The sequence below is a fragment of the Cryptomeria japonica genome, chromosome 3 (assembly GCF_030272615.1).
Source record: "Cryptomeria japonica chromosome 3, Sugi_1.0, whole genome shotgun sequence".
Taxonomy (NCBI): Eukaryota; Viridiplantae; Streptophyta; class Pinopsida; order Cupressales; family Cupressaceae; genus Cryptomeria; species Cryptomeria japonica.
In genome coordinates, this window is record NC_081407.1 from 78,370,848 (window position 1) to 78,383,763 (window position 12,916).

The following is a 12,916-nucleotide window of genomic DNA, read 5'->3' on the forward strand; positions in this document are numbered from 1 at the left end:
GTAGAGTCAAAAAACAAGACAAAGGTAGAGGGAAGGCTACAGAAAAGGACCTTTAGGTTATACTCTTAAAGGGAAGTCAAACTAAGACCAATTGTGCTGGAAAGGGAAGAGATACGAGAAGACCCAAATTATGGAAGGACTTAATTATCCTTGGCATAGATCAAACCTTGTGTCAATTTTTGTGTATGTAATGAGTTTAGGCTTCTATCAACTTGTTGTAGTCTATAAAGGTAAATTTAATTAATTTAGTGAAGGTAGCATTGGTTTACTTAGGCTTGGCATGTGATTTTGTGTTGGATGTTTTGTCTACTAGGTTATGTTGTCTTTAGTTCGACCCCCTACCTTGAATGCATCATTAGGTGACTATAAATAACATAGCCCCACCTTTTTTCTTTTATGCAAGGAACACTCTCTACTTTCTTTAGATATATGGACCAATGGTGTCTATCCCTTTATCTATAGGAGGTCCTCACCTTTCAAAGAAATCCTTGTAGTGGGCCTCTACTTTCTTTACATATTTAGAACAATGGTGTCTAGCCCCCATGTTGATCTCCTCCTAGCACATCGAAGAGACAAATGACTCTAAATAGTCTTCAGATATTGCTACTTCACATACAATTGTAGGCAAATAGTGTTTCTCAAATTTATGACTCAACATGTTCCCCCTCGAAACATGGGTCTACTTTCTAGCAACACAACACAACACAACACGGCTCCTTCTCAACAACATAGTTCTACTCCTCTCTGACCACCTCCTAGCCGCACTGACAATCCCTTATTACAAGCTTATTTATTTCTATGGGAGTTGCATTGGCCTTGAATCTTAGGTGGGACTCTCGAGGGAGTGCCTTCCTCTTTGAATTCCCCAACTCAACCCTCCTAGCCTTTAACATTTCCCAATGAGCACCATCAAATCATGTATTGATCCTTTCGCAGTGATTGATGATTACACCTATGACTCCTCTATTTTAGGGTGGGACAAAAATATTTGATGAGACTTGTCTCATTTCTTCCAAGTGTCCTTAACTTATGCTCTTTGGGGATCTCGCTCCCCCTACTTGGCTATTTGTACTTGTAATCCTAACCAAGTGTTAGTGATCCACAACTATTTGTATTTTTGTTTTGGTCTTCCACTTTTTGGGCATCTCGAGAATGTTCTCTTCCTAGAACTTTCTATTGATACTATTGTTCTCCCATGTCCTATTCACCTACTTTTCGCGATCCGTGGACATTAATAAAATTTATTTCTATCTATCTTTCTTTTCTTTCTTTCCCATACCTTGATATGAAATGGCACCCTATCCATGGACACATAACCATACCTTAACGTTTTCAGATGACTGTGAATAGAGTTTTGATCTACACCAAATTATTAGCTATTTGTTATTACTTTTTTGTTGATTATGTGTGAATATCCACGTAGGTTGATCTTAAGATGGCAAGCTACTCTATCCCTCAATAGCAGAAACATGAGTTTCTTTCAGCAAACTGTTTGACAAATATTGAAGTATTTATATATTTATCTATAGCCGTTTCCATGTGCTTCTAAGAAATGTATTGTCACCAAATATATTAATCATAGAAACAAAAATCGTTTGGGGAAAAAATTGGCAAACCAATAGTATAAGATTTTTTGAAAAAATGGGTAAAAAATTGGATTTAAAAAAATCATAAAAAATTGTAGAAAAATAGACCCAAAAAACTCTTTTTTAAAACTTAAGGGCATTTCCATAGCATACAAATATAGAGAGTAAATAAAATAGAGTTTAACCCATGACTTGTAGAAAATAGATTTTGTTGTTTATATTCATATTGCTGATTACATAGGCAAATATTCATTTAACTTTTTGAAAGGGCAGTCACCAAATACACCAAATAGTTGTCTAAGTCTGAGATCAAAGATTAGCTAAGTCTATGAAGTAGCCGAGATCAAATTTTATCAGAAAGAGATCCATCTGTTGTCAGAAATTTAGTAAAAGTGGAAGCCATTTTGAAGTGATCCAAGACTTTGATTGTGATTGAGGCAAGGAGTTTTCTAGGGATAGTTCAATATTTGGGAAAGCTTATCAAAACATATTGCACAGTTCCAATGCTTTATATTTCCTAATGGCAATTGGTAAGTCTTTTATATGGGGTAGAATTCAACAAAAGGCATTTGTTTATCTGAAGTAAAACATTAGCAAGCCATTGGTTTTGGCAATACCTAGCTTGCAACTACTATTTTAGGTAGAGACAAATTTTAATGATTGTGTGTTGGATGCTCTTTTATTACAACTATGTAAGCTTGTTTGTTGTCATTCAGATTTATTTTGTGGAGCACTTTGGATATATTGCTCACATAATAAATTGTATGTCTTTGTTTGAGCAAAAATTAACTATATCAATTATAAAGTAAAAATCATATATCTATATCTATATATTTAATATATGTCTTTGAAAGTTTAGTGTTGTGGTAGAAGTGGTAGAAACACTCCATGGGTGAGGCAGCCACCAAGTTTCAAACCCCTGCTGGGCCATTGAGCTCACGAGCTTTCTGCCTTTGTTGGGTCGTTGAGCTCGTGGGTTTGAACAAGTGTGGGGAATAATGAACCCCCCCAAAATGGACAAAATAACAAACTTTTTCAACGTTGATTCCACATTGACTCTAATTCCGTCTTGAATCAACCCTATTTCTAAGCAATTCAGTAATTTCATGAGTTTTTCAAGGGTTTTGCAAGTTTTTACAATGATTTTTTTCAATTTTTTTTGCCATTTTTGGGGGTTTTTAACATGATTTAAATGCAAAAAATCAACAAAAATTGGGTCAACGATTGGTCAATGATTTTTTTGTGAATCGGGATTTTTTCGGGGAATAAATCAGCTAGCTCCAAGATTCTGGATTAAATGGGTATAATCGCAATTTTTTGCAGACAATTGCTTCTATGATATAAACTATCAGCAACAAGTTTTCACTTATATTAAAAGTACATGCATAATGAGCTTGTGAGATCTAACAATAACTCAATGTGTTTTTCTTGTAAACCTGCTATGTTATCACATATTTAGCCAATTAATTACAACCAAGATATTTTGGCTACCTTTGGTAACCTACATTTTTTTTTTTAGTGCAACTTTTGAAAACATAATATTCTAAGAGCATCAACACTAAAGGAAATAAATACATAAGATTAATGTGTGAAAGAAAAAATATAAGTTGATACCTGAGTGTAGTTCGAAACAAGCACAATGCGATCATTAGTCTTTTGGTAAAGATGTGCTAGAAGTCTAGCCAAAACATTCATCTTTCCAGATAACTCAACCCAACTTCCATCACCACCTGTCCATGATCCTGACCTATAAAGAAATCATTCAGAAATTCATAGACAGACAAATCAAAAAAAATGTATAAACACTCAAAGCATCAAATTCTATAGGATGGCAATCGTGGGCATAAATACCTTCCAGAAAACATTTCCTGTGGAAAAAAATGTATACAATTTTCGAATCCCGCTGTTTCAGTGCTACCAGATCGAATTGTATCATAGATGAGCTGAAAGATTAACAAATTTAAAGATTAAAATAGCATAAAATCTCTCCAATGAACAAATATACTGCTTTGACTAATAACAAAACTAACTACATATTGTAACCCTTATGGTTAGGAAATTATTACAAAATAGAAAAAATACATTAACAAAAACTAAGACATGCTTCTTTAGTTGATACAATTATCTATCATTTTTCACCAAAAAAACAACTTCCATGATTCTTAACTATTAAAATATTATTTCATTGACTGTAATTGACTATTTTTTTTAGACTGGTAACTAATGCTAAAGAACATATATCACATGAATTTACAAATTAATGTGTTAAAGATTATAACTTCAGTAGATATCATGCTGTCGTATTTATGAAATTCTTGTCCTCTTCATTTGTTTTCGGTTTGCTTCTTCAACAGCTAGAAATGTATTGGTTCTTTCTTCTTGTTTAGAATTCTTCATAACTGCCACCGACTTGTATTAACTAGAATATCGTTTCTTTTCTTCCTCTGAAGTTCCCCAGCTCGTGGTGTATGTCGGTGTGTAACTGACATCGTTCTTAATGATTGGCCTTCCGCCTTCTTCTTCAGGAGTTTATCGGGTCTTGGAATATGTTATCTATTCATATGTCGTGGGACATTTAGATGATGATCGACATTCTTATAATGATCTTTTGATAGAAATCTCAGGTCTTGGATGCTGCATTTTTGTATCTACTCTAATCTTCTGAGTTGATCATTTATGTTCGGCTGTGACCATTTGGGTGTGCAGATTCGTTCTATTGCATCTTCTAAATTATTTTGTAAGCAGTTTTCTGATAGTCGTCTTCTATTTGAGCATTATCAATCATTGTTAAAATGATTGTCTTCTAAGTGACAGATATGTACTTATTTTGAGCCTTCAATAAAATCTATTTTTTGGTGTGGCTGGGTTTTTCACCCTCAGGTGGAGGGTTTTCCCAGGATAATTTGTTGTGTTCTTGTTCTCTTAAGCTTTCTTAGGTTCTATCATCTGTGTTTATAGCATTCTGGTTCTATTTTTAACAATATGAACAATTATTTTGTGATAAACATCAACAAAGAAAAGGGATTAAGTTCTGTAATAAGATCAATGATTTTAGCACACACTTCTCTTCAGAAGAAGCTAAAAGAGATACATTTGGAAATATAGTATGCTTCTAAATTATGAATAAATTTATTGAAAAGCATGAACCAGGATATGAATCCAACATGGCCAGAACAGCTTATATTTGAAGTCCATATAGGAAGAGATCTAAATTTATTCAAGCTGAAGATTTACTTCTCTTCGATTGACTAAGAGAGTGAATACATTCGGGAAGCATTTTAACTTTTACTGAAGCTTGAAACACCAAACAGATTTGACAAACTTAGTTTCGTTAAGACTTAATCATAGCAACGAGGAAGTCAACTATCAGTAAACATACCCCCAGATAGATTTACAGTTGCTTAATGTCATGGCTTATCATCAGATTCATCACCATCACAGAAGGATTTAGTAGAATGCTACAAAATGTAAAATTCTCAAGAAAGCAACAACCCAAGGAAGCAGCAATGTTCATCAAATTTATAGATTCAACTTGCTAGTATTATACACTATTCCTAAGAAGATGAAAATGCTAAAGCAAATTCAAAACAGAGATTATGAAGCATAAGGGTAGTAAACAAACCCTGACAAGTCCCAATTAATTTTTCAAAACACATTTTTCTTGTAAAAATAATTCACTTATCAAGTTTCTGAAATTTAAATTTGCCTCTTTGCAAAGTAGATATCCGAGATTCTCACTAGCTTCAATACTTAATTTCAACACAGCAGACAGATCTCTGAAATGTTATTGAAGCACTGTTTGACACCTGGATAACAAGATGACATAATTTAGTCAAAAGAACCTATAAAACAAAACCAGTACTACAGGCAATGTCAATTTACATGTTACTGCTCTCGCCTATTCCAGGATCTATATACCTAGACCTACTCTGAATGAAAACGAACTTCCTATGAAGTGGTTTACTGCTTCAGTTCAAATTGCATCTAATGTCGTTGAAAATAACCAGACTGTGTCTGATATGGTCACTGACATGTATATCCTTCAACCATTCAAACAAACCTTAGCCATAGAATAGCATGTAGACTGTATGAAAGCTCATAGCAGGTATGGTATATTCTTCTGCAACAAAAACATCCAATCTAGCAAAGATCTTTTCTGTGATAGCAACTTATAACAGATCAATCAATTGGAAACATGTTTGGCAGGACATAAGCATTTAAAAAATAGTTGATTATGGAAAATTAAGATGGCATCTAGACATAGTATATACACAAAACTAAGTAACAATATAAACATTGGGACAATCCAGCAACTCTAATTAAATGGATTTACAAAAAGCACGATTACACTCTCTTGATCACATGGTTCTTCATTATCTAAACAACTTGTCATGGTTAAGAAGATCTCTTTTATTATTTAGTACAAAACCACATGATATTTATCTGTTCCACTAACACTGTCAGATGGGTTCTCCATGTAATTGTGAATGTGTAGTAAAGGCATCTTACTCTTCCCCATCAAGCCTACTGTTATCGATGGTTCTTTCAAGAAGCAAAAGACTAGTTCAAAACAAAAGCCTTCATCAGGCTGATTCTGTAAAACAAGATACTCACTAAACAATACTTGCTAAGACATCCTTAAAGGAACCACAAGTATCTCCTTAATAAACGTTAAAAGCAATACAAACAAGTTAAAACGAAGAGGGTCCACATAGCTAAAGAAGCCTTAACAAAATAAATGGGCACACTAGTGGAGTGAGACTGTTAGCCTTCAAAGATGCTCCAAATATACTATGGCTAGCTACAACCCTAATGATTTTTGTGGTATAATTGTGAGTAATACCTCTTCTCTTCCACCCACGTAGCTAAAGCAACCTTCACAATAATAATTGGGCACTCTAAGGGAATGGCACTGCTTTCTCTAATATAAATATTTGGGTTTTATATGGGGTCCCAACCCAGCAAGATAGCAAAAGATAGAACATAAGACATACTATACCCACTTGAACAACCCAATGCATGAGTGTCGTAGGGAAGATATAACATGACATTAAGCATTCTACACAATTGGTCACTACTTTGGGAACAATTGGGATAGTATAACATTTTGCCCACTTGGGGTCTAATGTTCATCAAAACAGAACATTTGAATATCCAAGGAAGTTCATCCTTGCCATTGAACTTATGCATATCCACCTTCAATAGCAGGTTTTGCAACCCGAAATCAATGCTATCCATCAGTGAGGTTGCGCAACATTTGTATTAGGATTGGATTGTCCTATAGATCCACCTTAGGATTGCAAAATCAATTGTGAAACTTACAACTTACTAAAACAGTTTCAAAGATTAGTCAATTGCTTACTAATATTATCCAAACCGCCTTGTTTGGCCATTTTAGATCAGATACTATCCAGATCTCCTTTTTTTGGCCATCCAAATCTCCTTTTTTGGCCATTTCAAACTTCATGTTTTGCATAGTCTCGTCAGTAGGAGCATCTTTTCATCCAGAGAAGAAAAAAAAGCTCAAAGTCCAACTTGATACAAACTCGGAGTCTATCTCAATGTTAATAGGAATTTCCCTAGCGTGTTTAAAGCCTTGCCCCAGCCTCTAGTTTGTTGAAATGTCATGTTGAGGCTTGATAGTGCAAAATATCACCTTTGACCCAACTTTTACCAAATGATTTCAAGGAAATTCAAAGAACAAATCACCAATATATTTTTGAGAGCTTTCGAAAATTACAACCTCAAGATAAAATTTATGAAAAAACTAAAGTTACAATACGTCGTTAAATATTGATTACAAAATGCTGAAAACTGGATTGTGGCTTCCTCGAATCAATCTGCAACTTCCCTAAAAAAATGTAGAAAAAATCACAATGATTTGCAAGATATGCACAATTCTTCAAAATCAAGATTTCATCCACTTTTGCCCAAATAGAAGCTCTGCTACCACTTGTAATGAAATTACCATATCACTGAACTAGACTCAATATAGAAGACAATTTGATGGAAAATAGAGCAGAATATTGGGTGCATGTTATATAACCAAGTCACTTCAAGAAGACAACCTTATAATAAGAATAGAATTTGCAATGTGATAATATGAAAGAGCCTTGCTTATCCTTGTTCATAGACATAATTAGGTAGGGTCACACTCCTTCATTTTGATTAGATCAGCTTAAAGAAAAAACTAACTAGGGGAAAGGACCCAGTAGTTGAGCATGTACCAATTGTTGTGAGGGTTGTTGATACCTTTTGTTCCAAAAATTGAACAAATAAAACCTATTGTTTGAAACAAAAAATATCAATTTTTGTTAGGAAATGTACCAACAGTTGTTAGGAAATGTACCAATAGTTGTTAAGAAATGTACTAATATTGTAAAAAGTAACCAATCAGGTGATGCCATGTCACCTGCACAACTATTGGGGTCTCTTTTGCACGCCTATTGGTCTCACTTTTTGGGGGGGCTGTTTTGGAGACCTTGGCAAAAAGTATGCTGATGTGGCATCATATTTGATGATGTGGCCCTGAAAACTTAGTTATAAGCAGGGGACTTGCCAAGTAAGCTGCTGTAAAAAAATCGGAGTGATTTGAAATTTCCAAGTAGGATTTTGAGAAGCGCGAAGTTAGGGTGCACAACTATTGGGTCCTTTCCCCTAATGAATGAAAATTATAAATGTTAAATGTAACTTAAAATGGCCCACACATATACCAATACACACTATACACTAAGGGCATAGCAAACATAACAGAATGAATCCTGATTCTTTCGCACAATTCACACATATATAGATCAACGTGTATGTTTATTTTACATTGCAAGGTGCTTGCCATGATGTTAGCTAACTGACAAATTGCATAAGGAGAGCAAATATTTGGTTGATTGTTTATAATTTACACCATAAAATTGTCTTTCTCTGCAATTACTTAAGAAAATTTGGGAACAGGATCCTAATATTTAAACATTTACCTAGGAGAAGATGCACAGCAAGCTGGCAACAAGGAAACTAGAAACTGAAATATTTCTTTGTTGTGGGGAATTTCTGGAGATGAGAAGCACTTTTAATGTCATAGATATGAATAGGTTTTCTTTGTTTGAGGCATAGTTTTAAGACTCTTGGGACTCGCCACGGACTCGTGAGTCCATTGGTGGGCCGAGTCGACTCGCCAAGGACTTGCGAGCCGAGTCTTGGCGAGTCTTAACAAAAGACTTGCGAGTTTTTTACATGGACTTGCGAGTTTTTTACACAAACTCGCATCGCCCAGCTTGCACGCCTAGAAAGAGAGGAAACGCGTCAAAAAATTATCTAATTTTTTTCTTTGAAGTCAGTCTCATTCTCTTCATCAGAATATATACATGAAATATAACATTAAGTCACATTTCAATATGTCTTTTTCCTTTCTTATACTTAAAGTTATATTTCATGTATATATTGGCAGGATGTTTGAGAGTGATTTTAGATCTCTAGGAGTTATAATGCAAATTCTAGGTTTTAGAAGATCTTTTAAATTTTCAGACAGTCAAATCTCTGTAATCAATAGGCTCCTATTAGCATTCCCTTGCTCTCTCTATCTCACTCACTTTAACTGCCCTGAATTTTAGACCTATATATCTCCCTATCACTCTTCCTCTAAGATATCGATTCTTGGCAAAATGGGTTGGGTCCGGGTCCTCGTTCTTGCCCGGTCCTGGTTCTCCCCGAGTTCTCCCTGGGTTCCTCCCGGATCCTGCCCAGATGGCTAGGTTCTTTGTGGGTCCTGCCACGAAGGACCCATAGAGAACCCAGCCTCCTGGGCAGGACTCGACAGGAACCTAGGGAGAACCCGAGTGGACCCAAGCGAACCAAGGCCCGTGGGCTCCCAAAAACGGGGCCCACGGGCCATAAAAAACAAAAACAATAAAAAAACATCTTTTTAATCTTTTTTTAACATCTAAACCCTAATTTCGCCACTTATGATGCATGAAATGCATCAAAACATATAATTTTGTTGTTTGAACATATATATAATATATGTATACATATATATATATATATATATAATTAATATATATATGTACGGACATACCGGTACCCAAGAAAAAAAAATTGTCGAATCCGTCAATCCGTACCCAAATCAGTAACTTAGCTCTTCCTCTTCCCCTCTCTCTACCACTCTCTATCTCAATCTCTTCCCTCTCCCCCAAGATCTAGACCTATCTCTCTACCCCTCTCTCTCTCACCCTGAGCTCCTAGCAAGTGGTGCTACTCTCAACCTAATTTTGGCGAGCTGGAGAAGCCACATTAGACTCCTAGAACTAGACCCTCTAGTTATATCTCTCCCTTGGTTTTCACTAGAGCTAGGAAGAAGAAGATGCAGTCTTCTCTTTAGTTTGTTCATTGTTATTTTTCAAATTTGGACATATCATTAAATGTAATTTTGTAAACATTTATAAACTTATGCTGCTATTATACATTTTAAAGTTTGAAACTACGAGTATGAATGATGAAATTTCAAATATTGAGTGTTTGGAGATCATATGACATGTGTAATGTTTCAATTATGGCTCTTATGTTCTCTAAATGCACTAATTTCTTTATTTTTTTGGTAACACTACGGTTTTTTTTTTGCCGAGTCCTTTCGTGAGTCTTTTTAGACTCCAAGTCTGAGTCCAATTTTTTGGTTTGCCGAGTTTGTGGCGAGTCTGAGTATTAAAACTTTAGTTTGAGGAAAGGAAAATTTATCTTCATTTACATATTTTTATGTTTACAAATCTTAATTCAATCTCTAGCAGAAACCAAACAAGTGCAAGAGAATGTATTCAAAATCGAAGATTGTATGGACAATATGCAAGTCTCACTAAGACATTTATCATAAGAGCCTTTCATAATGTGTCTAACACTCTATTTCACTAACATGTTCAAAGCTGATTCCTTTATATCCCCAATCCTCTTAGCTTACTGCATCTCAACATGATATTGTAATCTCTAAACTCAAAATTTCCATAATGTGAAACCCATTTCAACATGATTTGCAATCTCATACAAAGAGGAGACCTTACTTTTGGATGGTTGCAAAGTTTTTTAAGGGCTGTGATTGATGCTAAGACTTTGGAGTGTTTTTGGTCCTCGAGAGCTTGCTTAACCTGGAAAAATATAAGAAATATTTGTAAGATACTAAATTATTGAGTGCATTAAAAGGATCAAGTAAAAGATTTGCTCTTAAAAAATGCAAGCAACAAAATATTTAAATGTAAATTATGTAAAAAAAAAAAAAGGTTATTGTAGAACATACATACATTCTTAGACTGAATAAAATGTCGATACAAATTAGCTTGAAGATCAGTCATCCTGCAACAAACCACCTCCACAATCTGAAAAATAGTTATCCCCGTAGAGTCAAGAAATGCAACCAAGCCACTCAAACAAAAGCAGACCACAAAAGACATCCAAAACAATTCTAAACAGTTGATTGTAATCGAATTTATGTTTTCTGTCAGGAAGGAGAATTATAGCAGCTACAAGAATATGAAATTAAGAAGAAGATACACATTGAAAGTCCATCACACCCAATGCATATAACTATTCAAGATAAAACATTTTTCTTTCCAGTTACAAGTCCGACAAATGTTCATGTCTTTCTAGTAAGTTTGAGTAAAAGCAACAATTGTAAGAGTACCCATTAGCCTGTTTATCCTTGAGAAAATTGCAGTAGCTTACAACATACAATCATATGTTATGTTGCATTCAATCAATGAAATCTCACCTATTAGAACAAATTCCTTTTATAACTTACCCACAAGCAGAACCATTAATAAACATCTGCAAGAACTTCTAAAAATGGCAATTACCTTTGGAGGTAGATGATTTGATAGTAATGCATTGGTTCGGCGCAAAATGAACTGCAAAAATTAAAAATGACTTTAACAAAAATTGTGGAAAACTTGTGTATGTTCTTTGCACTAAAAACAAAAAACAACTTAAATCTAAAGTCAATCAGGCATGTTACAATCTATATGCTAATCAATCCCTATGCAAAAGACAATCTGAATGCTAGTATATCCCTATGCAAGAGACAATCACCATCAAACACTATGAACAAGACTTTTACCTGATTAACTTTTTCACTGAGTTCAACCGACCGCTCCCCACCTAGTATCCTCTCTTTCTCACTTGCAGTAGGCTCTCGTCCACGAAGAATTGGTATCTTAACTCATCCCAAAAAAGTCCAAAAGTAAACAATGTTAGTTATAAAGTAATCTTGAAACAGAGTATCCGGCATACTTGATGGTCCCATTAAATCTGTATTTGTAATACTTGATGCATATCAGAACATCTACCAGATTCCAATCTTCAATGCACAGCAAGATGCATAGCTCATAAGAGTTCCCTTATATGATAAGACTAGTGTAAAGTTATTCCAACAAGTTGCTCAGGTAAGAATTATTGATGGAAGATGAATATTTCCAAAAACATACAATCATTGGCATGTGTGTGCATGGGCATGTATATGAAATTAGAGTAATTAAATAATGTCAACAAAAGTTTGTTGTACTATTGTTTTGTTAGCACATTGTTGCATGTAGATTGTCTAGTTGTGAGGTTGTTCCTCAATTGTGGGGGTTATAGTTTAATTCTTTGGGCTTATATAATAGCCACTCGGCAATGTAACTTTAATGGCTTGTCAAATAAGGCTAATACGGTATCAAACTAACAATCATTCTAAAGAACCTATAAAATGTTAATTGTTGTAGGTCAAATTTGATTTTTATTGCAGGATAATTTTGGATTTTGATGGATCAAATTTGTGCTCACCACAAATTTTAGAAGGCTTGAGAAAGTAGAGATTTACTTTTGTAATGCTTCCAATTTTCTTTCACTTCTAACTAAGGCTAATGCTCATATACCTTAGTTTCCCCTAGCTACATGATTTTCTTCACGTATTTTTTAGGACAGCGTCTAACACAGAATAAAGTTCCCAACGGTCACTTCACTCTCTCTTGATCAAAGTTTAACCAGATGCTAAGATTGCGACAAGTTCAAACGGCTAACTCCAAGGTTCCTTCATGCAACGGACATGACTCTGTTGGCCGATGTGATATACTAGTAATCGAAGGAGATTTACATACTCTGAAAGAAGATTAGACAATTTTACAATTTCAAGGAATAGACCCACGAATAATTTAGCTTTGAATGGCTCGTTTTTTTAGGATTTTTCGATTTAAAATATGCGGAAAGTAAATGAGAAGGGTTAAGAAAGCTATACTAAATCTAGTCTAACTTAATCTAGAGCCAAGAACAAGGAGACAGGCATTGCTCAAGTGAGACCAAACCACACTTCCCTTCGCCAA

The 12,916-nt window shown here is 34.8% G+C and overlaps 1 protein-coding gene across 1 annotated transcript in view; it reads right to left on the reverse strand.

Moving 5' to 3' along the window:
- LOC131032273 (DNA repair and recombination protein RAD54) overlaps nt 1–12,916 on the reverse strand; it is a 187,230-nt gene that overhangs the window by 53,246 nt on the left and 121,068 nt on the right. The window contains 6 exon segments of the mRNA XM_059218068.1: nt 3,201–3,333; nt 3,438–3,529; nt 10,628–10,711; nt 10,865–10,939; nt 11,417–11,467; nt 11,677–11,772. Coding sequence (XP_059074051.1) covers nt 3,201–3,333; nt 3,438–3,529; nt 10,628–10,711; nt 10,865–10,939; nt 11,417–11,467; nt 11,677–11,772 — 531 coding nt within the window.